We start from the raw sequence: 27,318 nt of genomic DNA, 5'->3' as shown, positions 1-27,318 counted from the left end.
AATGCATGGTTTGTAATGCTTTGTAATTTCTCTTGTTTGGGTTTTGGTGCCAGTCAAACCAGAGATGCAGAACAAAAGTAGTGGAAACCAGGAACCAGCCAAACGACTTTGCTCACATGTGAGCCTGTCCAACAAACTGGCTTAATGTGATGTTTGAACGCAATTACTGAAGCCATTAATCTAGACTACCCTGCAAAAATCTAGATAGCAGTAAAGAATTTGAGTTTCCACTTTCTCAATGCGACCTTGTAGTTGTAGCCTGGGTTTTGGTAACTTGAATCTAATAGCCTTAATGGATCTAATGCATTCACTCACTTTATTTTCTCCTGGTCATTTTAACATGCCTGGTTTACACCCACTTTGATTAGTGGTTAAGACACCAGACTGGAAAGCAGGATACAGTGAGCTCTAATCCCCTTTAGGCCAAAGATCTGCTGAGTGACCGTGAGTCAATCCCTCTTTCTTAGCCCTGGCAAAGAGGCAAGGGAGAAACACTTCCAAACTTCTCAAGAAAACTGCAGGAATGTTCCCAGGTAGGCACCAGGAATTAAAACTGACTCAAAGGCACATTTTATTAAGATCAGGTTGTATCTAAAGAAGGTTGTTGCCCCAGATGAGAGCATGTGACACTCTGACGTGGACACACACACCCTAGTAGCGGTAGTGCTGCTCCCCACTGACCTGCCAGAAGAACAATTGACTTGCAACCCTATAAGCATCACTTAGAAGGTTGGTCCAGAATGGTGACCCTGGAAGGTGACCCTGGAAACTGCCTGGGCAGCCAAGGGACTGTAGCCATGTCAGTGGATCCTTCAGAATGATATTGTCTCCTGAGAGCTGCATATCTTCAGAGAAGCAATTAGAGCCACAGGTTGGCTTTTTTTCTGTTAATAGTAAGGGCCAATCCCATCTTCATATTAGTATTTGTTAATTTTGGCTCCAAAGCTAGACTACAAGTCTTGCACCTACTGCTTTCTTTTTATCTCAAAGGAAAGTTTATATGTTTTCCCACCTAAGGTGGTACTTCTCAAATGTGGGTGAATTGTTTTCTTCTCTGGATAATGACACACAAACCCATTACCCAATCACAACAGGGACATTTAAACTGACTTAAAGGGGTTTTTTTTAAGCTACATTGAGTTAAAAGGACTTTCTGATACATATTTGGGTAATGTAAGGGAAAAGTTTAGGAAACACTGCCCTATGGAGTCTCCGTAATATTTCCAACTTTATATCATCATTATATCATCATAGGATCATCTCTCCTGTTTCTCTTAAAGATAGTTTTTCTAGGCACCAGATCATCAGTGTGGCTTCCTCTTCCAAAGCCTGTCTGGTGCTTCTTTTAATTTTGCAAAGCAGATGGCGAACTGGCAATACGGTCCTTTGTTGGCTTATTTAGGAGCATGCTTCACTGAGTCCTTAGTAGATGTACTTAAGAGTGCAGCTTGATGGACTTTTGTGCTCTGCATAAGATTTACTGGCTGCACAGCACGTGAATGATTTTTTGTTTGTTTAATCCATTAAACTAGCACGGCCAGAAAGGCGGAGTCCAGAGTGCAATTTTATAGCTGGCAAGTTGCCAAACCCATGGGCCTCTATGCTACTTTCAAATGTCATTTCAGACAGGAATTTATGGTTATGGCCCTGGTAAGGAGATATCTTCCTCATGTGGAAAATAATCTCGATCTGTGCCACTGGACTGAATTGTTTCAGTATCTTTTTTTTTTTCCTTTCCCAACATGGTTATCTGGGGTAGAGCCTCTCTTTACATAGGAAACTAAAACAGAGGATTTCAACAACATGCAAATGAAGAATGAAAAGAGGGTTCACTTCTGAACTTGTTACCAGTGTTAGAAGGGCTCCCTTTGGCTTCCATTGCCCCATAGCCCTAATACTTCATTGAAGGATGACAGAATTGGCAGTTCTGGAAAGCAATTCATGAAGCCTCTTGCAACAGAATACAGTATACCACTTTAAAAGAGAAACAAGACCCAAATGTGAACATTTGCTTAAAAGCAAGTTAGAGATACAAATTAGCTGTTATCCTGTTAACATGAGTCAACAATAGTGACAATGAACTCTTAACCATGCTCAAAAATGTCACTCAATCCTAAATCTTGTCCTTGGATTCCGAACACCAGATTTGGAGGGAGAGGGGCAGGATTTAAGCCGCGAGATCCTTTTTTTTCCACATTTCTCCTTGCTTGTACTGGCAATGGTTTTTTTTTGGTAGATATGCAGCAGCCCAAGAGTGGCTCTGATTAAATTCCCACCCCATCCTGCTCCCAGCAAGGAGCGCCCCGAAAAGTCATTTGCACGGAGAGGAACTAGGGTTTGAAATATAGCAGGAATATATTAGCAGGACCGTTTCATTATCCGGGAGGGCGAGATATTGCAAAAAAAACAAAAACAAACCCCACAAACCACGAACAGGGCCAGAAGCATTTTAAAGTAATTAGCATTTACTAATACAGCAGCCAGCATACGATTCTATCTGTCGTAAATATATTTACACCGCAGGAATGCAGTCTCGTCCCTGGCTATTTCGAGCAGCTTTCTTTTTCCTTCTCTGCGTACGATTCCCCGAAACTCTAACCAAATGCTTGCCTTTTTTTTGCCCCCCGCCTTGAGAAGGGCGCTGGTCGGGGGCGCGCAGAGGACCGGGGGGCGGGGGTTGACGCGGAATGAACCTGAAAAAATGAGGGGCTCCCCGTTCCGAAGCCTCAGTACGGCTCCGCTGTGGCGTCCCACCGGTGAGGTTGACGTGGAAGGCACGAAAAACAAAACTCCTTCGGCAACGTGTCGCCCTGCCTGTCTCCCAGCCTTGGAGGGGGAAATAGGGAAGGGACGTAAAGACGGCGGTGCTTGGCGAGAACTGGCAGCCTCCAGCAGAGGCTCAAGCGCGCACTTCGCGGCGGCCCCGATCGCCTTTCTCCGCCTGAGCGCCGTTTGGGCGGAGGGCGGGGCCGGCCAGCCGAGGGGTTATAATGCCTCCCGAGGCAGGAGCGCGGCTGCCGCGGCTCGGGATTCAGCGTTCACGGCCATGGGCGGAAAGAAAGTTTGCATCGTGGGCTCCGGCAACTGGTGCGTCGGGGTGTGTGTGTGTGAGGGGGCGGCCGGGCCTGGCGGCGACCGAGGGAAGGGGCGGAGAGAGAGCGAGAGCGAGAGAGAGAGCAGCGGGTTGGGGAAAGGAAGGCGGGAGTGGAAGGGTCAGGATTTTTGCTGGGGGCCGCCGTAAACTTCGATCGCAAGAGCGACGAAGAGTTCTGTGGCGCCTTGAGGGTGGTCGCGTTTCCTCTGGGCGTAAATCGGCGTTCGCGGACTAGCGTGGCACTTCATGCAAGGTGGCGGGAGCGGACGCTGGCGACGGTTGTCTCGAGTGCGCCAGACGAAAGGCGCGAAGGCTCGCTTTGGCTGCAAGGGACGGAAACGGCGACCCGTCGGGTTTCAGAGAGGGGCCGCCCCTGGGACAAGACACACTCTTTCTCGCCGGCTGGATCTCGCCTGCGGGAAGGGGAGCGGGTAGCTCCCCCCCAAAAAACCGTCTTCAGAGAGGCAGGCTGCAGGTGTCTGAAGAACCTCCGAACAGCTTCGGGGCCCACAGCAAGGGCTTATCCTGTGGTTGAGGCAACACAACCGGAGCGTTTTTTCCCCCCCTGCTAAGGCGTACATGCCTTGGGTTGTCTGCATTTTGCTGCGAGGTGCTTATGGGTTGAATATCAGGGGATAACTTCTTCAAAATTCTCTGGAAAAGAAGTTTCTAGGTACAGCTTCGAGGCAGCACAGCTCCCGTTTGCAGTTTTAATGCATTCCAATCCCAGACTTGTAGTTCTGTCCAGCAGAAATGGTTTTCCCCAACCCCCAGTGCCTTCCAAATATATAAGGGTCTTTTGGGTTGCCTCATCCTGGGTCAGCAGAGCCATTGGCTTCACTAGGCCTTATTTATTATAGCACAGTGCATTATTGAGCAGGGGGTGTCACCAGTTGGTGGATTAAGGCTCACTGGTGCCCTAAGCACTGACAAATCTTGGTGCCCTGCTCCTTTGTACATACAAGATTTTTTTTACAAATCTTAATTGGTTGGGTTTTTTTCTTTCTCAACTTTGTGGTGCCCCCCCTTTGGGTCTGGTGCCCTAAGCATGTGCTTAGTCTGCTTAATGGTTAATACGCCACTGAATGTCGCCACCGATAAAACTTCCCATACAGTTGTAAAACAGAAAATCCTCGAGAGTCCCTCAAAGTCTGCTGAACTCCTATAAGATGCCTATATATGTGGGACTGGGTGAACTAAGTGTCCCATCTGAGTGGCTTTGACTTCACTTTCAAGCTGTGTCCTCTCTGCCAATTGTTCGTTCCTGGCAGTTCAGCTGGATCAGCCTCTTCCCTGAATGGTCTGTCTTTCGTTGCCCTTCAGTTCTGCTAAATTTCAGGTCCTGCACTCTTTAGTAAGCCGAGACAGAAGAAGATGATCACTTAAATCCAACCTGTCTCTTGAGCACCAAACGATCAGCAGCTCTCTTCTCATGCTTCTTCCCCGTTGACAACAAGATATGTAATTTGAGAATGGTGGAGAGAGCTGCTATTTGTGTGAAGTTGTAGATTTAAAAAATGCATGCCTTCTCTTGCTTGAAAACTCTTTCTCTCGACAGTAGCAAAAGTATATGTTTCCAGAGTCCTGTATATAGTTCTTTGAAAGGGATGATTTGATGGGATTGGTGTGTCTGTTTTTAATTTAGTTTTAAAAAGCCCTTGCAGTTTTCTCTCTTGGTATAAGGGCTCTGCTAGTATATTGCAGCAAAAAGAATGGAGACTTTTAAGGCATCTGAAAAGTAAATGCACTTAATTATAACATTAAAATCCACTCCATCCAGTATCTGATCTATTGACTAAGGGTATCGTTCATGGTCAAAGCAAATTGTCAGCAATTCATGAAATATTTGCTTTTTCTTAGTCTTGTTATTTCAATCTGGATCTGACTTTCCATGGCAAGAGCCACTCAAGCTGGCCACCACATGATTTCCCAGCTGGTTTTGAGCCTTGGTGGCGCAGTGGTTAGAGTGCAGTACTGCAAGCTACTTCTGCTGCAGCCAGTTGCCTGCAATTTGGCAGTTCAAATCTCACCAGGCTCAAGGTTGACTCAGCCTTCCACCCTTCTGAGGTGGGTAAAATGAGGACCCAAATTGTTGGTGGGGGGCAATATGCTGACTCTGTAAACTGCTTAGAGTGGGCTGTAAAGCACTATAAAGAGGTATATAAGTCTAAATGCTATTGCTATATTATGGCACAATGGCCTCCCAGGCTCTGCAGAACCTGCAACTCCTAGCAGCCACAACCAAACATGGCTAGCTGGAAGGGCTGCTAAATGGAACGGTTCCTCCAGTTGCGAAAATGTTGAACTTTGAAAATAATCTCAAGGAGTTCAGTCTTTATGTCGTGGTCCTCTCCAAGCTGAGACCCCTGCTAGAATTCTGATCTCATGATGGAAAAATGTGGGGGAAACATAGCCCAAGAAAGAAGGATGATTGCATCTCTGTCTCTCTTCCTGCTGCAGGGGTTCAGCAATTGCCAAAATTGTGGGCAGCAATGCAGCCAGACTGGAGATGTTTGACACCACTGTGAAGATGTGGGTATTTGAAGAAGAGATTGCTGGCCAGAAGCTCACTGAGATCATCAACACACAACATGAGAACGTCAAGTATTTGCCCGGCCACAAACTTCCGCCCAATGTGGTGGGTTCGGCAAGCTGGAGGGGCAGCAGCAATTTTTGGGGAACTCTATTCTAAGTTAGAGCAAAACAGAGATTTTTCTCTTGAGGCCTGCTTTTCAAAGTAGATCATCACTGGGCAGTTTTATTTATATTTACTTTTATCTCACAGAAGGCATAGCAGTAGCTTCATGATGCCACCAAGGAGAGCCTATTTTGCTGCTTTGAACAACTGCATGCACCCTATTTCCCCACTCTACCTGTCTTCCCTAAGCGTATTAACAATATCTGAAAACTCAGGTCAAAGTTTTCCTTTTGTTTCTGTAATAACAATTCCTGGGAAATTGTGTTTCTGTTGCTCGGGAGATGCTGTATACAACCGTGAGGGCAGGGGTTATCACAAAACAAAACGTATCCTTGGGGGTTGGGTGCCCAAAACCAGTAATGTAAAACTTCATTAAAAAAAATAAAATTTTAAATTAAATTATTTTAAAAAAATAAATGTATATACCCCAACACTGCTCAGAATGGCTTAGAACAATGAAAAATGAAGCATATAAAACATAAAAATAAAAACAGTAAGTTTTTAAATACATAATTAAAATAAATCACAATTCATTAATGAGGCTGAATGTCCTGTATGTGCATGCAGATGTCAAATAATGAACTTCCTGTCATGCATAATTGACATTGGTTGGGGCATCTCATCTTCAGAACAGGGAAGCCTGGTCCTTGTATGTGATTAAAAAGATAGGAAGTGACGTTGTCCACTTGATCCACCCCTTAGACACTTGCATTGTCCACTTGATCCACCCCTTAGAGACTTGCATTGCAGTTTCCAAAATGATATTTCACTCTCATTATTGTGTTTATATTATTGTATTGCCCAGAATCTTAGAAAGTGGGCTTTTATTGCAGCCCACTGAACATGAGGCTCAGCCAGCCAATGGGGTCCACTCAAACCAGTACCTTCAGGATTTCAGGTAGAGAGAATAAAAACTTTAACCAACTCTCTGAGGAGATGTTGGGACTGAACATAGAGCTTTGAGATTTAAAGGGCATGCTCTATTAATTAGCCATGGTTTCACTCTACATAGGAGACTTCAGATTATCAGATGGACATCTATGAGTGTACATCTTCCTCCTTCCCACTCAGCGATTTAACCGTGTCTCTAATTAATATTAGCTCTTTTTACTTATGTGCCTTTAATTACTGTCATTTTCGTAATGGCAAACCCATGCCTTGTAGCTATTGCTGAGACGTACAATCATCAGCTCGAGTCCTAATCAGGAGTTGCACTGTACATAGAAAATCTTTTTTTTCAGTATCATCTATCCTATAACGACTAAAGGAAGAATTTGAGATATTCCCATCATCTTTAAAATGGACAAAATCCTGCTTAAAGCTGAGTAACCTTCAAAACTGCACATTTTGAGAGAAGAACCAAAGCAGATGCTTAACTATCGCTTAGTTAATTGAAATCTGGGGAGATTTTAAAGTTCTTGGTTTTGGCTGGAGTTTGGCCAGGGTCATGGATTGATTGTCCCGCTTAAAGATAAAGCAGGGAACTTTTGCCAAAGCATTTCAACTCCTAGCGATTTTTTGAAATCTTTAGTCATTATTATGCAAAATATATAATGATAAATACAAAAGGAAGGGTAAAAGAGAGAGAGAGAGATTGATTGCAAGAAATTTCAGTTGGCTCAATATTTGTGAGATTTTGAGAGTTTTCATTTCTAGATTATTTTAAATTCCTTGAAAATCAAGCTTTTTCACCCACAATGCAAAGTTTTATGTTGCTGCTGGATTCTTGTTTTAAACAGAGCTGGGTGGTGTTTTTTTTTACTTTTATCTGAATTTTATTTTATTTTATTTTGTTGGTTGTGCATGCTTTAATATTGGAACATGCCACAGCCTTTAAGCCTTTAAACTTCCCCTTTAAAGAAGGGGGAAATGAAGTTAAACTATTTAGGAATGTCAAAGTATTTATTCTATCTACTTCATCTTCTCCAGTCTTCTGTGCCTTCTTAGTGTGTTGGACTATAAGTTCCATTAGTATACTAACTGAAACTTTGGGGTAGGTTTTGTTTTTTATTTTGTTTTCAGGGTGTGATAGCCTTTGAGTCAGTCTTAGCTGCTGGCAACTACCTGGAATTGTCCCTGCAGTTTTCTTGGCAAGATTTTTCAGGAGTGTTTTTCTTGGCTTCCTTCCTAAGGCTGAGGGAAAGAGACTGGCCCAAAGTCATGCAGCTTACTTTGTGCCCCATGGCAGGACTAGAACTTACAGCTCCCGTTCTCCTCCTCTGGGTGTCTAGTCTGGTATCTTAACCACTAGCCAGTTTGGTGCACTGGTTAAGACATCGGTCTGGAAAGTGGGAGAGCTTGAGTTCTAGTCCAACCTTAGGCACAAAGGCAGCTGGGTGACTTTCTCAGCCCTAGGAAAGTTTGCCAGGCAAACTACATACAAGATCTTGTCTAGGGACTCTCCCAAAATTAGACCCGTTCCATCTCAGGGCATCCTTGTTCACTTCTTCTCTGCCATTAAAAGGCTTCTGGTGAGCTCCTACCCAAGGCTCACATTCTGCAGTGAGTCCTTGGCTTTGCCAGGAGCACGGCCTTAGATGGCTGGCTACCCCCATCACGGTTGCAACTTTCTCTAAAAGCAACGCGTGTGGAGCCCCCACTTCTGTTTTTGCAAGAGTCTGCAGAAAAAGGACTTTCATTGTATTTCGTGCTGTTGCTTTCATTCACTTCCCTTATTTTATTGATTTGATTTGTCAATCGCTTACAAGATAATAGGTATATAAGTATAAACATAGTAATGAATACATGAAATGGATAATTATAAGAAAAATAAAAAGAAACAATAGGACAGGGTTGGTTGGCACTTTGGTGCGCTTATGCACACCCCCTTTACGCTTACAGTGGTTCTGCTTGATTTAATATGAGCGGTTTTTTTGCTGTTTTAATATTTTGCTTTATTGCAATTTTATTAAAATAATAATGAACAGAAAGGTAGAAATTACGTGAAAATGAAAAGTTGCATGCTATTCCCCATCCCGAAATCCTTTCATCACGCCCTGGCATTAGCAAAGTAAGCTTGTGCCTCTTCCAGCAAAAGGAAGATCTGGGAAGATGTTGCCTTGGTAACAAAAGTAATAAATAAACCTGTCACTGCTTACCAATTAATTTGGTTTCCTGGGGCTTAGCAGAGTGTCAAGGAAGCCCACTTGCTAAAGGAAGGCATTGCATGAAAAGGCCATTGTGCAACTGTTCTTCTGAGTGTTCCAGTCCTGTGTTCTAGCATTGGTATTGATGAATTAGGGCAGAACATAAATATTGCATTCAGTCCTCAGCATCTCCAAGAAAGGCTAGAAACAGTCCTGCCAAAAATGATGGAGAGCCCAAATAAGCTAATGCTAAGCGAATAGGGTGGATCTGTTGATGGTAATAAATGTGACATGGAGTGACATGGAGGACATCAAATTAGGAAGGGCAAACACAGAAAAGGCTCTTCTGTTCTTCCTGTTTCTTAAATTGGATCTGCACCCTAGGAGTCCTTTCAGCATCCCAGTAACATGCCTCTGAAAGCTCTCAGCCCATCAGTATCTTTTCCTAGCTTGAGGGATAGAACTGGCTGGAATGGGCGCCATGTCAGATTTGTCCTAGAATTCTAGCAGGCCATTCATCCCTAGCAATCTGGATAAAATCATCTGTCCACTAAGCTCCTGAAAGGAATTGCAGACGTTGCCAGTGCCTCCAACACTGCCTGGGTTTCTTCTATGGGCCCAATTCCTTTTGATATTCAGCCTTTGGGATGACCTGACCAGAATGCTATGGCTTTCAAGGAGGATCAGCCTAAGAATAAGAAACAAGTGTCTAGCATTGATGATCTTCCAATGTGTGAGCAGCAGCCGGTGAAATATTCAAGCATAATCCAATGGAGCTTCTTTCTGGCTTGAGGCTTTCAATTTTGTTGAGCTCCCTGCTATTCATTACTATATGACAAGCAGACACATAATAACTGCAGGCAAGTTGCGTAAATATATGATTTGCATTATTTCTACAGGCCAGCATTCAAAAGCAATAAAGAGCTTCATGAATATGTTGAGTGTATGCAAGTGTCCACCAGATGAGCCCATTTTTAGTTCCCCCTCTGTGCATCTGAACGAAAGCAGAGTTCCCTCCCGGGCCAACAAGCTGACTTCTTTTTCCTGGCTCCTGGATTGCTGCAGGTGGCTGTGCCTGATGTATTAAAAGCTTCCGCTGATGCAGACATCCTCATTTTTGTGGTGCCCCACCAATTCATCGGGAAGCTCTGCGAACAGATGAAGGGACATATCAAGAAAGAAGCAATAGGCATCTCGCTCATCAAGGTGTGAGTGTGGCTGGGGGCAGGGTTGGGGGATGAGTTGGTATGACCTTTGAAAGGAGCAATTGGAAGGCTTGGCCAAGCTTTGCTGGGAGGACATTTCACCACCATGTGAACGGATAGAATGAGGGAGATATCTGCAATTAACTTTAGTAAGATATCTGCAATTAACTTAATTTTAGTAAGGATACGTCAAGTCAAGTTGTGTTTTATTAGAGAGCTGTACTTGACTTGGCCACATGATTCTGCCCTGAGCTCTGATCTCCAGTTCATGAAGGAAACATCAAGTTCCTGCATCCAGCAAAGACACAGTCCTCTCAGTGAGATGTCTTATTATTTTAATTCCTTCACATGGAAAGGAAGAATGGCTAAACCTAAAATGATTTCTGCAGCCTCTTTCCCACAATTATATTGGTAACAATCACATAGTTAAACAGGGCAGGGGCTAATTTGTTTTAATGATTTAATTTTATTGATTTAAAATATTTCTATCCTGTTACACTGCTGTGTGTCTCCTGCCAGTTAGGTTAATTTGATTGTATTTAAAAGCAGTAATATAAAGGTGCTAGTCCAGAAACTATTCAGCGGCCATCAGGAGCTCCGAAATGCCTAAGGTAGATGAAAATATTTTAAGCATACCAAGTTGGTGCAATGTTTAGTTTATTTTGGAAATGAATAGAGGTAACTTAAAAATTGCAAATTAGAAGGAACCACCCCTTTACAATTAATCAGAAAGCCATTTTTAGTTCTCAGCAGTCACTTATCTATACCAGCTAATGGGTGGCTCTGGATGGCTCGAATCTGCCTCTTCTACTCTTTTCCAATGGGTTTATTATAGTATGTATTATTATAAACCATTTAATCAGAAAAGGGGGTGCTGTTCTTGATAGGCAATCATATCAACATTGTCAAAGAATGTGAAAGTTGTGAACAGTGAGCTCAATGTGAAAAGGGCAATCAGTTTCAAGCAGAGCAAGGGTTTACTTGTGATATTTAGTGGCATCCTAGTAATTTTAGCAAATGATACGATGAGAATCATATCAAATGATATGAACTGTCTTTACATTAATGGAATGCCTAGGAACGTCCTTAAGTCCTGAATCTTATTGCTGGAGTGGCACTGAGTTTAGTCAAGCAGGACTATTGCAGAGTCCTTAGTCGAGTTAATTGATTTGACATCACTTGAATGTTTGGCTTTCAGGGTGTGGACGAAGGTCCTGATGGGCTTAAGCTGATTTCAGACATCATCCGTGAGCAACTAAGCATTGAAATGAGTGTGCTGATGGGAGCCAACATAGCCAATGAAGTGGCAGAGGAGAAGTTCTGTGAAACCACCATTGGTAATGGACTTGAGTTTATGATTCATATGGAAACTGGAGACAAGCTGGAAATCAGCTCTCCAGATACGTGCTTTAAATGTTATGCAACACTCATAGGATGTTCCTCCACCCTTCCTTGTGGATTTTATTATTGGGACACTGTTGTAACAAAGAGCAGTCCCACCAGACATATTACTGGCTGCTGCTGGGAAACAAAGATGGCCATGTACCATCCCATACATTAAAGGTGCACTTTTAAATCTCTCATTGAGATGGCACTAATTCCATCATTCCTCCTGTGAGTAGCAATAGCTTTTAAGACTTTTATACCACTTCACACTGCTCTACAGCCCCCTCCAAGTGGTTTAACAGAGTCAGGCTATTGCCCCCAACAATCTGAGTCCTCATTTAATCGACCTCAGAAGGATGGAAAGCTGAGTCAACCTTGAGCCGCTGCAGTATTGCATTTTAACAACTGCGCCACCACAGCTCTTACCACGGGTAAGTGGTAAGGAGAAAAATGTCATGCAGGACCGGGGAAGCCACCTTGCAGAGTTTCATAAAGCACTTGTCTTCTCCTAGTAGAGATGATTTGCATCAGCTGAGCCAACAGACAGTAAACAAAGAAGGTACAGAATGTTCCCCCATGGTCTAGTGCTTTGCTTTGCTTTCTTAAAGGGAAAGGAATCAGGCATAATTCAAATAGAGACCTTGTCAGACTAGAAGGTAGGGTGAAAGTCTTCTCTCAAGGCCCATTGCTGGCTCAGTCTACATTCGATTACACCTGCAATCTAGAGAGATTCCCCCATTCTGGCTAAGGGTTAGTCGGGGCCTGTGCAGAAATGCACTTCCATTCTTCTTTCACTCATGCTGTTCCTCATTTTCTCTGGTATGCAGGCATCCAGATACTCCACATAGCAGCTAAAAAGCAAATGACAGCAACAGGTTGGGAGCCGGACTGTCTTGGCCACCTTCTCTCTTACTACATATCTGATATCAAGAGAAGGCAGTAGTAATATTAGACCCAGCCATGAGACCTTACACTGCTACATACACATTTTCCAGAGATCCTGTTGCATGACTGCCACAGGAAATCCCGAGGGGCACCACAGTGCAATGCAGTGCAATGCAATACAGTTTTGAGAGTGAAATTTAGGCTGGTTGCAGCTCCCCCTCCCCCAACAAAGACTTGTAGCACCTTCAGGATTAACAAAGATTCGTTGTTGACCCAAATGCCCTTCCACCGACCCATTCCCCATTATAAAGCAAACGTTGATCTTTGTTTAGAGTTTCTCCTATTCCTCCTCTTGATAGGTTATTGTCCAATAGTACCTCTTAGTTTGAGAGATCAGTTTGCTTGGAGTAAGGAAGAAAACCAACGCAGAAATCAGTAGTCAACATCATCTTGATTGCATGTTTTGTTAGCTAATCAGCTGGCTTTGAGTGGTGCTAAGAATTCATTGCTGCATTTAGAATTAGAATGAATGAGCTGGAAGGGACCTTGGAGATCTTCTAGTCCAGCCCCCTGCTCAAGCAGGAGAACCTGTACTATTTCAGATAAGTCACTGTCTAGACCTATGGGTGTCAAACTCTTGTCATCACAGGTCGTCATGTGACATATTATGACTTTTCCCCCTTCACTAAACTGGGCCTGGGCATGGCCAGCGCATGACGCATCTTTACACCCCTGGTCTAGACTCTTCTTAAAAGCATCCAGTGATCGAGCTCCCACAATTTCTGGAAACAAGTTGTTCCACTGGTTAATTATTCTCACTGTAAGGATGTTTCTCCTTAATTCTAGGTCACTTCTCTCTTTAATTAATTTCCAGCCATTGTTTCTTGTCCTGCCCTCTGGAGAATTCCCCCTTTGGAGAATAATTTGACTCCCTCTTCTTTGTGGCAGCCCTTCAAATATGGAATACTGCTATTATGTCACCCCCTAATTCATCTTTTCTTTGGGCTAGCCAAACCCAAATCCTGCAGCCTTCTTCATATGTTTTAGTCTCCAGGCTTTGACCATCGTAGTTACTCTTTTCTGAACTTTTTCCAAAGTCTCAACATTTTTTTTGTAGTATGGGGACCAAAATTGGTTACAGACTGGCAGTATTCTAGGTGTGGTCTTACTAGGGTTTTATAAAGTGGTACTAATACTTCACATGATTTCAAATCTTGTTACTGGTAAATGGCAGTATTTCATCTCTGGAAAAAAAGCAGCCCTCATCATCCAAGTTGTCTTTAGCTGTGTATGCCTCTATTCTGCCCCCTTTCCTTGGATCTCAGGGACTTAACAGCACTTCTCTCTACCTTTCTGATTGCTGACAGTTTCCAAGGGACAAGTCACGGCCTAATGATAGAGCAATGCTCCAATATATCACTAGGTTATTGTGCTTCCCTGCTTGTTTGGGGGGAAATGTGTATGTCTGATCAGCCCAGCCTTGACTGTCAATGCTAAATCCCATCACATTGTTTTTCAGTTTATTTTAGTTTATTTAGGATGTTTTGGAAGGCTTTAGTTGGCTTGGTGATGTCTTGTGGCTTTTACTGTCTGTTGGTGGTTTCTGAGTTGTTTTTTTTTTAATGTATGGCAGTGAAATGTCTATGGAGATTGTCGGACATCCAGGTCATGGTTGTCCCAAAGGTGTTTTTTCAAGAGGCAAATGGACTTTCTGTTTTTTCTTTGAAGATGTTTCTCTTCTCATCGAAGAAGATTCTTCAGATCTGAAGAAGCTTCTTGGATGAGAAACAAAATGTCTTCAAAGAAAAAACAGAAAGTCCAATAGCCTCTTGAAAAAGCACCTTTGGGATGTGTGTGGTAGTGTTAACCTTTTTGCCACTTGTGTTTGTTGTGCTATATTAGGTTGAGCAGTCAGGCACTTTTTGATAAAGTTGCATGGGTATCCATCCATTTTATTGGAAGATGTTGTATAGATTATCTATTTCCTTACCTCACAACCAACACAAGGATGGTGTGAAAGGGACAAAACCCTCCAAAACATACTAAGCAAACCAAAAGACCAGCAGCTCCAAAAGAAAAGATAGGAGTCATTCTACAACATACAGTTAAGTACTATAACAGCCACTATGTAGGACAAACAGGCAGAAAACCAGCAGAGTGCATCCATGAGCACCAACTAGCAGTTAGAACACACGTTGAAAACTCCTTGATTTCATAACACATGGGTAGACTTAACCATAGTTTCAACTGGGAAACAATAAGCATCCTAGATCAAGCTAAATCCAAAAATGCTTGAGAATTCCTGGAAGCCTGGCACTCAGACAAGTCAGCCATCAACAGGCACGTAGAAATAAAGAACATCTACGTTGGCTTGAGGCTCTGGTGGGAGAGTATCAGGGTGAAGGTGGTTGATAAAATAACAGTAGATCACACCTCCCCTCATCCTACTCCTGCCCTCCCCATCTTTTAATTGAGTGCAGTATTTGGATCCTCACAGTATTTTATCTTTATTTTTTAGCTTTTGTACAGTTTTTATCTTTTTAAGATTGTAAGCCACCAAGGGCAACCCTGTGGTAAGAGGAATGGCCAACAAATTTTACAAACCAACCAACCTCTTGCTTCTTTTAGGCTGCAAGAACCAACAGCATGGACAGATTCTGAAGGAACTGATGCAGACACCCAACTTCCGGATCACAGTGGTGCAGGAAGCGGACACAGTTGAGATCTGTGGTGCTCTCAAGGTATAGGCATTAATCTCCCCCTTCTGGAGACAGAGGAATGGCCAGAAGCAAATCTCAAGCTATCATTCAGGAGGAGTTTGGTTAAGGCCACTATTTTCTCTACCATGCCTGGAGGTGGTGGTGGAGCAAGGGGAAGCTGGTACAGATACATGATTAACTGGAATGTGGGGCTCTCAAGCACAATGTCATCTCAGTGGGCTCATTTGTAACTTTACTTTGGCCACCAAAGCTTGCTGGGTTGAATTGATCTGCAAAGCTAGCTAAGTACCAAACCTTTCCGATTATCAACACTTTGCATCCTTTCTTTCTCCCAGAACGTGGTGGCTGTTGGAGCTGGGTTCTGTGATGGGTTGGGCTTTGGAGACAACACCAAGGCAGCTGTCATCCGTCTGGGCCTGATGGAGATGATTGCTTTTGCCAAGCTCTTCTGCAAGGGACCTGTCACTTCTTCCACCTTCCTAGAGAGTTGTGGGGTTGCTGATCTAATTACCACCTGTTATGGAGGCCGTAACCGTAAAGTAGCTGAGGCGTTTGCCAAGACTGGCAAGGTAAGCAAGCCATCAAGGTCTTTTATGATTCAGTGGTAAGATATGATTACATAAGTCATAGTTTCTGGAAGAAATCACTGGTTGGTTGAGTCCACCTCAAAATGTCTGAATGCATCAGGGAGCGAGTGCTGGTAAACGTTAGCAGGATTTACTTAGATATTTGACACAGTTCACAGGCACATCCTATTGTGTTCATTGCCATCTTTCCAGTGTACTCAAATCCTGATTCCTGCTAGTATGCGAGGGGGGAAATAAATTCCTCCTACAACCTTTTCTCTTCTCTTTGGAATGACTGGACCACTAGTGTGACATAGCTTGTGGGGACAGGCGCATTAATGTAGTTCAGGGGTCTTCAAACTTGGCAGCTTTAAGACTTGTGGACTTCAACTCCCAGAATTCTTCCTCCAATCATGTTAGCTCAGGAATTCTGGGAGTTTAAGTCCACAAGTCTTAAACTTGCCAAGTTTGAAGACCCTTGATCTACTTGAATCATTTCACCAAGTGCAGCAACATCTTAGTGGACTAGCCTGTGACTAGGAACATGCTTATTTCTAAATGGGGTTTTTGAAGAATGAACTTATAGTCTAGAACCAGAATGTGATACCTTGATTGAACAGCAACGTTGGAAAAATAGTCGAGACTCTTGAGGGCTTTGCCTAACTATGGGGAAAGCAATAGTGAGATCATAGCTTAATAATTCAGCTCATTTAAAAATGAAATATTACATGAGAGAAATAACTGGAATTATTGGGAGATGGAAACGCACAATAGGAAACAAAAGGAACTTGAAAAAGGCATCTGGAATTGAAGGGGTTTGGATTTAAGGGCACGAAGGACAGAATGTACTATAGCAGCTGAGAACAGCTCAACAGATTAGTTAGTTAGCAATGGCAAGCACTTAGACTTATATACCACTTTATAGTGCTTTACAGCCCGCTCTAAGTGGTTTACAGAGTCAGCATATTTCCTCCAACAATCTGGGTCAGAAGGATGGAAGACTGAGTCAACCTTGAGCCTGGTGAGATTCGATCTGCCAAATTGCAGGCAGCTGGCTGTCAGCAGAAGTAGTTTGTACTACTGCACTCCAACCACTGCACCACTCTTTAGTTAGTTAGTTAAAGTAGGTATATGTATGAAAGTCAGTGGCTGCCAAAGAGAGTATTCATGGCTGAAGTGGAGACCCTTTCAGTTTGCAAGTATTTCCTGAGAATAATTCAGAAAGAGATTCCATCTGCAGTACTTGCTCTGCAAAGATATCGACACATTTTGCCAAGGGCATTGGGAATATATAATTAATTGTTGCAGTGTTTGTTCTGATTGCAACATTGAGTATTTTATGAAAACTAGTATTTATGTCAAATATGAATTTCAGAGGTCAAGGCCTGGAACTGAATTACAAGATGAGTAAAATTTGCCAAAAGAAGCTTGATATCAGAAATGGCTGAAAAGCACAGAAAGAGTAAAACACCTTGGTTTCAGGCAGCAAGGCTGTTGGTGAACCAGTATGTGGGAGCGTAACATAAGCTTCTTTGCAGTGCTGCAGAAATTGGAAAGCATCTTTCAGATGGCATAGAGGATCTTCTGCAATATTGTGAGAAAGGGCTCCTGCACCACGTCTCCTGAAACTATAGTACAACTTAAGTTCATCCTCTTTGATGTGATCCAAATTGAGAAGTAATTCTAAACCCTGGCCTTGGAGAGCATTGGTTAATTTCATGAATGTTATTTTTTTAAACTCCAAAATAGAAACATTGATCTGCTATAAAGCAACAATGTGCAACCTCTGGGTGGCTGGAGACCAAGTGTATTATTTTTTGAGAAGAAGGAGATCTGCACTGAGGAGATGATGATGAGGTTGGTGGGGCTAGATTATGCATCTAGGTGGGAGTGGGATTTCTTTTACCATGCCATACCATGCCTGCATATTTAAATGATATTAAGACTATTTTAGGATGATGTTGCAATTTTCATGAGTCTCCTGGTAACTATGCAGAGATTGGGGCAATGGTGCACCTGTGCTAACTGGTATTTATGGTTCCATGCAACTCTGACTTTTAGGTTGACCACTCTAAGAAGAGGTGTCCATTAATGTTTGTCTTATGTTGCATTATACTGCTATGACTTTTCACAAACAATCCTGGAAAATCATGATCACCGAGGATGCCAAAATCTGCACTCTAGTGCTCTCTAAATCGGGGGTCTTCAAATTTGGCAACTCTTAAGACCTGTGGACTTCAATTCCCAGGAATTCTGGGAGTTGAAATCCACAAGTCTTAAAGTTGCCAAATTTGGAGACCCCTGATCTGAATCATACGTGCAAGCATAGTTTTTGATTATTAAACCATAGGCTGCAGGATGCCCCTAAGGAGAAACGAAGACATGTGGAGTTTAGATGTGTTCAAAGCAAAGGAAGCCACTGTAAGTTTTTTCCCTTAGGGAGTCACCAAGAAAGGCTCAATAAAAGCTATTTGGAATATTTAGACCATCACTCATAAGTGGGGCTTTGTCTTGTATTTCACAGTCTATCGAGCAACTGGAAAATGAGATGCTCCATGGACAGAAACTGCAGGGTCCTCAGACATCGGCAGAGCTGCATCACATTCTGAAGCACAGGAACCTGACAGACAAGTGAGTTCAGCAGCCTCCCTTCCTTCCCATTTCGCTTGGCATCAGCAACTGGGCTTTGCTGACACCCTTAATTTGTGTGATGGTTGGTAAGCGTGGCCAGCCAATTAAATAATCTGTAACTAGCAACTACCAGCTCTTTAGCTGATTAGTCAATCATTTAGGACATCAGCATTAGATTACAGATGCCCAGACTATCTTGATCAATAAACAAAAGTTATTATTTCTATATAGAAGAAAATGTCATCTTGGTTTATTCACTATAACTGTGAAGATGACTGTATTTACCTGAAAGAAAGACTATTCCTCCCCCCCAAAAAATAACTTTGTAATGAAAAATAATTTTGTTCTTTCTGTCTAGCCTTTCTTGTGGGATAGAATATTTAAGAAAGGTTCTCTTTTGGTCTGTTTTTAATCATTTTTCTTCAGTTTGTTACCCGTATCTTTTTCCTTGCAGATTCCCACTCTTCACCGCTGTCTATGAGATCTGTTATAAAAACAAACCTGTTTCTGAGTTCATTACATGTCTTCAGGCCCACCCGGAACACTTGTGACTGCCTTTAATGTCTCTCCAGCAAGAAGTAGAGAGATCTCCCCACCACCAGCTTCACGACTGACACCCCAGCAAGGGAAAGGAACCCACAGAGACCATGGCAGCCTAAAGCAAAGCATGCTTGCGAGGCATCCGATGCTCACCAGCCATAGAACTCTGGATCAGAGGAGGCGATTCCTATCTTTTTCCAGGCCTGACTTCAGTATCTGCTTTGTTATCTAGGCTGACAATCCTGCCTGTCTCATTAGGTCTCAGTTCTTGTTAGAGTAACCGCCCCCCCTTCCTCTCGTATTATCCAGAGCAGCTTTGGCCCTTCCCTTCTCTCTTAAAGAAACATTTCCTTGCCCTGCCTCATTTCTGCTCCATTTCTCTGACCTGAGTTTAACTGGATCCAGACTGGATTCTTGATAGTTTTACTTGGCTAAAAAGCCTGTTAAAACCAGGGAGTAAACCCTTATTTTGTGCCTCAGATCAGACATACTGTACCAACCATCTTTAACACTAAAAGCTAATTCCAGGGTCCTTTTTTCAAGATAAGGTAAAATCTCAGTATTCTTGAGTCCATAGGTTTGGGAAAGCTCATCATGAATGTGAATCTTATTTTGAAGAATAAATCTGGAAATGACAACTATTTGATTCCTAGCCTCTGTAGTATACACAGACCAAGACTAAGGGGAACGATACTAAAACTCTCAACAGCATGGATTTTGAAAGCTTGGAAAGAGGAAGAATCAATGTAGAAGGAATATTTCAGCACCAGAATTGTAGTTCATCTTTATACAAGAGCTTAAACTGTCTTTGACATGAGAATTAAGAAAGTGAAGGAGTGGCAATACAAGATTCTGGCAAGTAAATGGGTGTTCTCTTCAGTCAAGTGAAAATACTCTTAACATGTATTCTTGGAGGCTGAGATCACATTTGAGAATGTCCTATTAAATACAGTTAAGTCTTAAGAATTTACTATACTTATTGCATTTGGTAGCACCCAGTATCAGGGATCTTCCGAAATACTGTGGTTAAAAGGGTAATTGCTCTCCCTTCAGAGATTTCCAGACACTTTCCTTCTTTCTCTACTTCCTATGAAATGGAGATTCTCATGACTGCAAGATCAGAACAAAAAAGAACATGAAGTCCCTGGATATTTCCTGTTCTGCTAGCTTTGTGCCAGAAAAGTTCTAAGGCCAGAAGCTTTTAGGCTCCAGACTTGGCACCAGAGATAGAAAGTGGATTTCCTAATGGCAGAAGGCTTTCCCACCATTTTTGCTCAGATGGCTTTCTCCTCCCTGAAGTGACCTTTCCAGTCCTGCCTGTCTCCCTATAGCAATTTAATCTGCTGATGGGGCAGAAGTCATGCCTTTTATTAGACACTCAAGATACTCTTTGACCTTTCTAATCAGTCAGTTAAAAGAATTAAATTAAAGGGGAGGGAGGGAGAATATGTGCAGCCTCATAATTTCTGCCACAGTGGATTCATACGATTCATGGGACATCATCAATTCATACGATTCTAGGAACTTCTCTAGAATGACTGTAATTGAAAGCACAATTATTATATATTTTGTAAAAATAAATTCCACCTGCCCCCAGAGAAAACCCTGTACATAAGGGTATGAAATAACATACATAACATCATACTATGAAAACTTAAGGGAATTTGGATTCTCAAATGAAACAAACAAAATGTTAAAAAGTTAGGCTATTTATGTAGTTACTTACCAAGCACATCTAAATTATATTAAAGTAACCAAAATATTTTTACAATCCCCAAGGTGTGTCACAACTTCTGAGCTCTCCTCAAGTTTGGATATTGAAAGTTGAAAAATTTGACAGGCCCTAAATTCTTATAGCACTTCCAAAGAGCTCTAACCATGCTAGAGGGACTTTTTCCAAGTTATCCTCAATGTTATCTCAAAATGTATTCCTTTTCCCACCAAGAAAAAGACAACAGATAGTTACAGTCAAGTAATTAGTTTGAGGAGGACCTCCTGCCAAATGAAGAATTTCAGCCATGCTTTTTCAGCAAGATGAAGGACTAGCTTAGGGCATTCTTAATTTTAGCCTGTTTTCTTTCTTTCTTCTAGTTTAGCAAAAGGACAAGGCACACTTCTGCATAGCAAATTTTTGTAGAGAACCACAAGGTGACCCTCCACATGAAGAACAAACACAGCTTTGGTGAATCATTTTTCCAAATGGCATTTAAAAGCCGGCCTTGGCAACATATTCATTACACAGCTCAGAAAACATATATGGGATTTTCACAGAACCATAAAAACAGTCCCAAGAGATTTTTTAATCAAAATTTCAAAAATACTAAATGGAAAACATGCGCTTCTATTGCCACATTTAACAAAACAGACATTTTTTTAAAAAAAATACCAAATTTCTCTGCATGCCAACTGTTCTTGGGTCATCAGATATGTATTGAAAAATACTGGAGCCAATTAGCTTATGAAATATAATCTACCAAATTCCCTTTTTATATGAAAATTGATCAACTTGGTTATTATTCAAAGGAAATAGCCTTGAACATATCTTAAGTGAAAATACCATTTCTACACTGGCTTCAGCGTAGACATCAATAAGATTAGTATTTTTCACTTTAGCTATATATCCTTCAGAATCCTGATTTTTTTTTTCAAATGGCAAAATCATCTCAGGCTTTAGACAATATAGAAATATGTGACTAATGTGTAATATTTCCAAACATGCTCACAAATGACTCATCCAGTTGATGTTTGTTATTATATGTCTTGATCAATGCATCAGGGATATCATGCAAGTATTTAGGGCAGTCAGTTGGAAAGGGACCTTTCTACTAAAATTATCTATATAGAGCAGGGATTTAAAATATATGTTTTTGAACCACTTGCTAAATTCCCACATTCTTTTAGAACTTACTGCTGTGAAATCTATAGATTTGCTTTTTAATTTGACAACTTTAACTGGCTTTCTATTGTAACAGTAGTTGGTGGAAAATTATCTTAATGCTTACCACTGCTGAGAAATAACACTTACTTAAAAGAAATGATGAACTGCCCAAACAGAAAAAGCTGTGCTCTGAAATATTCCTAGGTTTAGACGGTAATTCTCCTGCCCTTTGCTGTTGCTATATAAAAAGTTGCCTTTGCCATTTGGAGTTATGTTCTGCTAGCACAGCAATCTGTTAAGGGCTGTTCTCAGTCTTGAAAAGAAACAGACAGTGTAAGCTAGACAATCCAGTATTTGCTGGACTTGGGGTGATAAAAGCATCACAGTTAGATCCTTTTTTCTCAGAGAAGCAGTCAGTTCTCAGAATCTGCAAATGATCATTTAGTAAAGCAAAAACTGCATACAAGGCTACATATTTTTAGAAGGTGTAAATCTGTTTAATGAAAGTGTTGAGAAGACAAAATTACCCTCTTTCACTGTTTCCAAGGTGAAGAATAAGTAAAACTGTCTTTTTTTTAAAAAAAAAACACACATCATGCTAGAACAGATCCAGAGAAGCGTGCATAAACAAGCATAAGTAGACCTTGTTTCTGGCAACTCATAATTAAAAATAGCCTTATACTTCCGTGACAGTTCCTTGGAGACAGAAGTGAGATAATTAACACAAGGCACATGCTCTGAATTATGAATGTAGGCCTCAAGTTTTTGAGATGTACTAAGTATCTTTCAGTATACATGTAATTTCAAGACTTCAAGTACACATCCATGGTAACTAGAAAAGATGCGGGTCCAGAGATGGGTTGTTGCAGCAAAGTAATGTTATCTTCTTTCCAAACCACCATATCACTTTCATATATGTCACTGAACTGAAAGGCTGTGCCACTCAGCTGCTACAGAAGTATTGAATGGCTCAGGGATGGCAAAAAAAAAAAACCACCCTTAAAACAAGTAGCTATAGGTAGTCCTTGTTTAACAATGATAACTGGGACCAGAAATTCTATCGCTAAGCAATGTGGTTGTAAAGTGTGAAGTCACATGTTACATTGCTTAGCAACAGCAATCCTGGCACTTCCCTTAGTGGTGCTTGAGCAAGAATATCCTCACAACTTCCAAAACGAGCAAAATCAATGGGGAAACCAGTGGGAAACTGCAAGTCCCAGGTGGCTTGCAAGCAGGCCCACTGCCAGGTGAGGAAGCACACAGAAAGGAAAAATTTAAAGATTCAATAAAGAAAAAGAGTAACAGGAATATATCATAAAAGAAATTAAAAGCAAATGATGTACAAATGATGTTCATGTGACTGTGGGACACTGTGGGTATCATAGATGCATACCGGTTGGCAGATATCCATATCCTGTGAGTACAGTGACACTATGACAACTGCAACTTCAAGGATTAGTCATAAATCTCCTTTTTCAGAGCTGTCATAACTTTGAATAATCACTGAACAAGTGATTGGCAAGCAAGGATTATCTGTACTGACTGCAAATAAAATGAGTTTGACTAATACATTTTCTGAATAAGAAGTAACACTAAGTACATTTTATTAAACTCTTTCAACTTTTTTTTTTGTAAATTTTATTTGAGTTTTCACAAAGAGAGAAAAAAAATACAAATAAAACATCTTTTTTGAAAGCAGCATAATCCCGGGTTACATTTCTTCATACAGACTCAAATTCAGGTTCATGCTCATTTTTATATTCTATTCCATATCTTATTACTATTTTACATTTTCTGGATAGCTTCTCCCCTCTTTTAATTTTCTCAATTTTATTTTAATTATCTCATCTCAATTTAAATCATTGTATTTATATTTTTTGTCTGTCCTGTTTCAATTATCTATTATCTTTTCTCATTAAACAAAATTTCTCCTGTAGTTACTGATTGGAGTATGACGCCTTTATATCTTTTCCCTAAAGTTGTAACATTCCATATAATACATAACTTCCATTCGGATTCTGCTTGGTACATTCTTAAAATACACACTGTATTCTTAAAAAAAGAAAAAAAATTATAAATGTATATAATTAAAACAACATTCCATTCCAATTCAATTCTATCATTAATATTAATATTCATTAAAGTCTTATCTTTAACATTACTTTTCAATTAAATATCATACTTCTATGGGAACAATTATAAGCTTTCCATAGATAATTCCCCCCCTCTTCACTTATATTTTATAAAATATTAACTAATAAAAATGTTCCCATTTCTTCCTAATTCAATTTTCTCATTTATTTTATTTCACTTATTTTATAAACATTTCACTAAATTACACTATTTTATCCCTCATTTTAATCATACATTGTTTCCAATTTTCTAAAGTTATTTCTATTACTAATATAACAATACAATCTTATGTACCTTTACAGAATCCCTTTTTCAGTTAGATTTTCACCCATTATCTCTAAATAGGTCCTGTTTCTCTATATCTTGCTACAGTCCTTTGTAACTTCTTTTCCTTTCCTTTTTCCCTCTCTTCTTCTCTCTTCCCTTTTTACCCCCTTGTCTCTCTACCTCTATTTCTCTCTTCTGTATTCCCCTTTTCTGTTGCTTTCCAGTATTATACTTATTTTTTGAATTATTTTTCTTTTCTTTGGTTGTTTTTTTAAGTCTTAAATTCTCCATTCTCTTTCCCCCCTTTCCTTTTTCTTCCCCACATAGAATTACTTGTTCATTAAAGATGGCTTCTTCTTTGTCCCAGTCTTCTTGTTTTGCAGTCTTTTCTTGTTGTTTCTCATACTTCCAAATCTCCATTTCTAAGAATTGAAAGATGAAGCCAAAAGAATCCTTCCCTTCTTGTGCATCTTCTTTGTACTTTTTAAGTTCCATTTTCAATTCATCCAGAAGTGGTGCCATTGTATAAATTTTTAAACAACCACCCAATAGATTTTAGTCATTCAAATATAATAACCAAAAATCCAAAGATCACCAAATAATCCAAATACATGCAAGCTGTTTCTTTTTTGCTCTTTTTCCCACTTTCTCTTCCTGGGGTTACTATTTAGTTGTAAAGTTTCAGTTAAAATGTATCTTTTAGAAGTCTTGTTGAAGTTTTACTTTAGATTATTTTTAATTCCAGGCAATCTCCTCCCTCTTCCAGATCCTGCCCTTACTCTTTTTCTCTCCCTTCCTGCTTATGAAAAAGAAAGTTTTTAATGTCCAGAAATCTTTATTATCCCTTTGGCATTTTGTTTTATTTTCAGCTTAGTTGCCTATTGATGTCAAATCGGATTTTTCCGATTTCTTATTTAAGTCTCTTAGTTGTCAGTATAGGGAAGGAGAGAGAAGAAAAAAAAAAAAGCCAAACCTTTCCCTTTTTCACTTTCCTTCGCTGCTTCCGACTCTTCTTTGGTAGCGATGTTATTTTTTGTAAGTTTAAATTCCGGGCTACCTTGGTTGTTGCTTTTACAGTTTAACCCAGTCAGCCAAAACTTTCACTTCTTATCTTCCTCCTGCACATTCTTTTCCGGTCAAGTTCTTCTTTGTGGTGGCCATTTCTGACCACCATTGCAACCGCCTTCGGGAAAGGGAGTAATGGCCAGCTGAGGAGGAGAGATGCGGCTCTCCTCGACCCTGCTGGCGGTCTCCCCCCTCTTCACCACCTCTGCAGGGTGGCTTAGCCCCGAAACCAGCTGGCCTGCGGCGCTCCAGCAGCGTGCCCAGACAGAAACTGCGCACGATTGCGGATTTCTGTCTGTCACCGAAGCCCTTCAAACTGGAAGTCCAACTCTTTCAACTTTTCATTTATAGTGCAATGCAAAAACACAAGTAAGCCCTTGTGATTATAATTGGGCTGGCTACTACATAATGGGAAATGAGGTGCCAGATGTGATATACTCTATTACTTTAATTGCTGTCAAAACAGATAGCCCTATGGATAATTGAATGAATGAATGAATTATTGGCCAAGTCTGATTAAACACATAAGGAATTTGTCTTGGTGCATATGCTCAGTGCACATAAAAAGAAAATATACATTGGTCAATAATTATTTAATTATATCTAGAAAGACATCACCTTGCTGGTCTTTCCTTTCTGTATTTTCTAAGCACAATATCTTTCTCCAACCTTTCTTTTTGCATCATATGTCCAAAACAGGAAAATTATAATTAAGTTTATGCCTGATTTCTTCCAATAATGATTGACTTGTTCACCAGCAGACAATAGCACCATTTGCACCTTTAACCAGCAAGTAATTCTGAAGAATTGATTTTATTACCAACTTATTTCTTCAATGCCAATTTAAGACAGTGGCATGTTATATCTAATTTTGCCCTTATCAAGACTTCCTTCCTCAGTATATTATTAATTTCTACAGATGTGACAGCATTAGACTGTTGTAACAAAAAACATATTCTTGGTATATTCAGCTTTCACTTAAAAAGTTCTTGAACTCTTCTACTTTTATATTATTCCTAGTGTTTTATCATTGTGAAGGTTTTACTGATGTAAGTAGCATCAAATTTTCCCAATCCCATTAAAATATGTCACAATAGTATTTGACACATTTAAGGTAGTGCATTTTCCATATATCTTAACCATATCCCATTATAAGCAAAAGGAGTGGTCTGGACTCTTAAGGCATGGCTTAAAGCAGTGGTCCCCAACCTTTTTTGTGCCGCGGCCCGGTACCGGCATCAGCAGGCATGGCAAGGCGAGCCGAGCAACCGGCCAGCCAGCCGTCCCCCGCTTCTCCCCGCCACCTTCAACTCCTCCTTTGTACCTGTGTCGATGAGCTTCGCGACGGCTTCGGGACGGTCGCTCGGCTCACCTTGCCATGCATGCTGAAAGAATCCTCGCGCCGTAGTTTTGTTCGAAGCTGCCCCCCCCCATGAAACTAAGGCGCGAGGATTCTTTCAGCACCCAAACGCTGCTTTCTACCCGGAAAAGCTCACCGGAAGAACTTTTTCATCAAAACAAGATGGCTGTGCCCAGCAAACCGGCGGCCCGGTAGAAATTGTTCCACGGACTGGTACCGGTCCACGGACCGGTGGTTGGGGACCCCTGGCTTAAAGGATGTCGTTTTGCTCACTGAAGAATAGCAGCCGGACGGTGTTTATGCTAGTTTCAAGTAAATATTAAAGCAATATGAAATATCTGAGTATTAAAATTCAGTCTCAAGTAGCTTGGAAGAAACAGAGCTCTCTCTCTATTTGCACCGAAAAATTCACGCCCACCACATGGTGGCGGGAGAGTCTCTTGGGTCCGGATTTTTGCCAGCCCTTACACTGACGGTAGTAGTAGTCCTACACCAGAGCGACGCCAGGGAAATCCCCAAGTAACCGTAAAAATAGCATGGTAATAGCACCCGTTTTGGTTTGTTACAATGTAAATGTGAGCCAACTCTTCACACCTCAGTTCCAGTGAGGATGAATGCCACCTGGAAGCCCAGGTTAGGGATAAAGCGTCACGGAGAACACCTACTTATTGTATGTGGTTGCTTAGAAGTCGTAAATGACTTGAGAGTACCTCAGCATAAACAAGTCCTCACTCACCGGGATAAAATGCCTTTTAGTAGATCTTCCTCTTTTCATTTTGGACTTCCTAACTTGTGGTCCTAAAA

General features: G+C 41.1%; 1 protein-coding gene across 1 annotated transcript; it reads left to right on the top strand.

Moving 5' to 3' along the window:
- Window positions 1–3,016: 3,016 nt before the first annotated feature.
- GPD1 (glycerol-3-phosphate dehydrogenase 1) lies at window positions 3,017–19,446 on the top strand. The gene is made up of 8 exons (XM_026717380.2): window positions 3,017–3,087; window positions 5,555–5,732; window positions 9,944–10,084; window positions 11,282–11,420; window positions 14,983–15,095; window positions 15,410–15,643; window positions 18,165–18,271; window positions 18,726–19,446. The coding sequence occupies exons 1-8, from the start codon at window positions 3,047–3,049 to the stop codon at window positions 18,820–18,822; spliced, it is 1,050 nt and encodes a 349-aa protein (XP_026573165.1). The 5' UTR covers window positions 3,017–3,046; the 3' UTR covers window positions 18,823–19,446.
- Window positions 19,447–27,318: the final 7,872 nt, after the last annotated feature.

The sequence above is a fragment of the Pseudonaja textilis genome, chromosome 2, assembly GCF_049901715.1.
Source record: "Pseudonaja textilis isolate UNSWEBS1 chromosome 2, rPseTex1.2, whole genome shotgun sequence".
Classification (NCBI taxonomy): domain Eukaryota; kingdom Metazoa; phylum Chordata; class Lepidosauria; order Squamata; family Elapidae; genus Pseudonaja; species Pseudonaja textilis.
Note: the sequence above shows the minus strand (reverse complement) of the source record. Positions and strands in the feature narration are given on the sequence as shown.

Excerpts from the sequence above, each read along its gene's own strand:
- GPD1 (XM_026717380.2), top strand. The coding sequence starts at position 3,047 with ATGGGCGGAAAGAAAGTTTGCATCGTGGGCTCCGGCAACTG. Across the intron at positions 10,085-11,281 it reads TAGGCATCTCGCTCATCAAG|GGTGTGGACGAAGGTCCTGA; the intron begins GTGTGAGTGTGG and ends TTTGGCTTTCAG. Across the intron at positions 15,644-18,164 it reads CGTTTGCCAAGACTGGCAAG|TCTATCGAGCAACTGGAAAA; the intron begins GTAAGCAAGCCA and ends TGTATTTCACAG.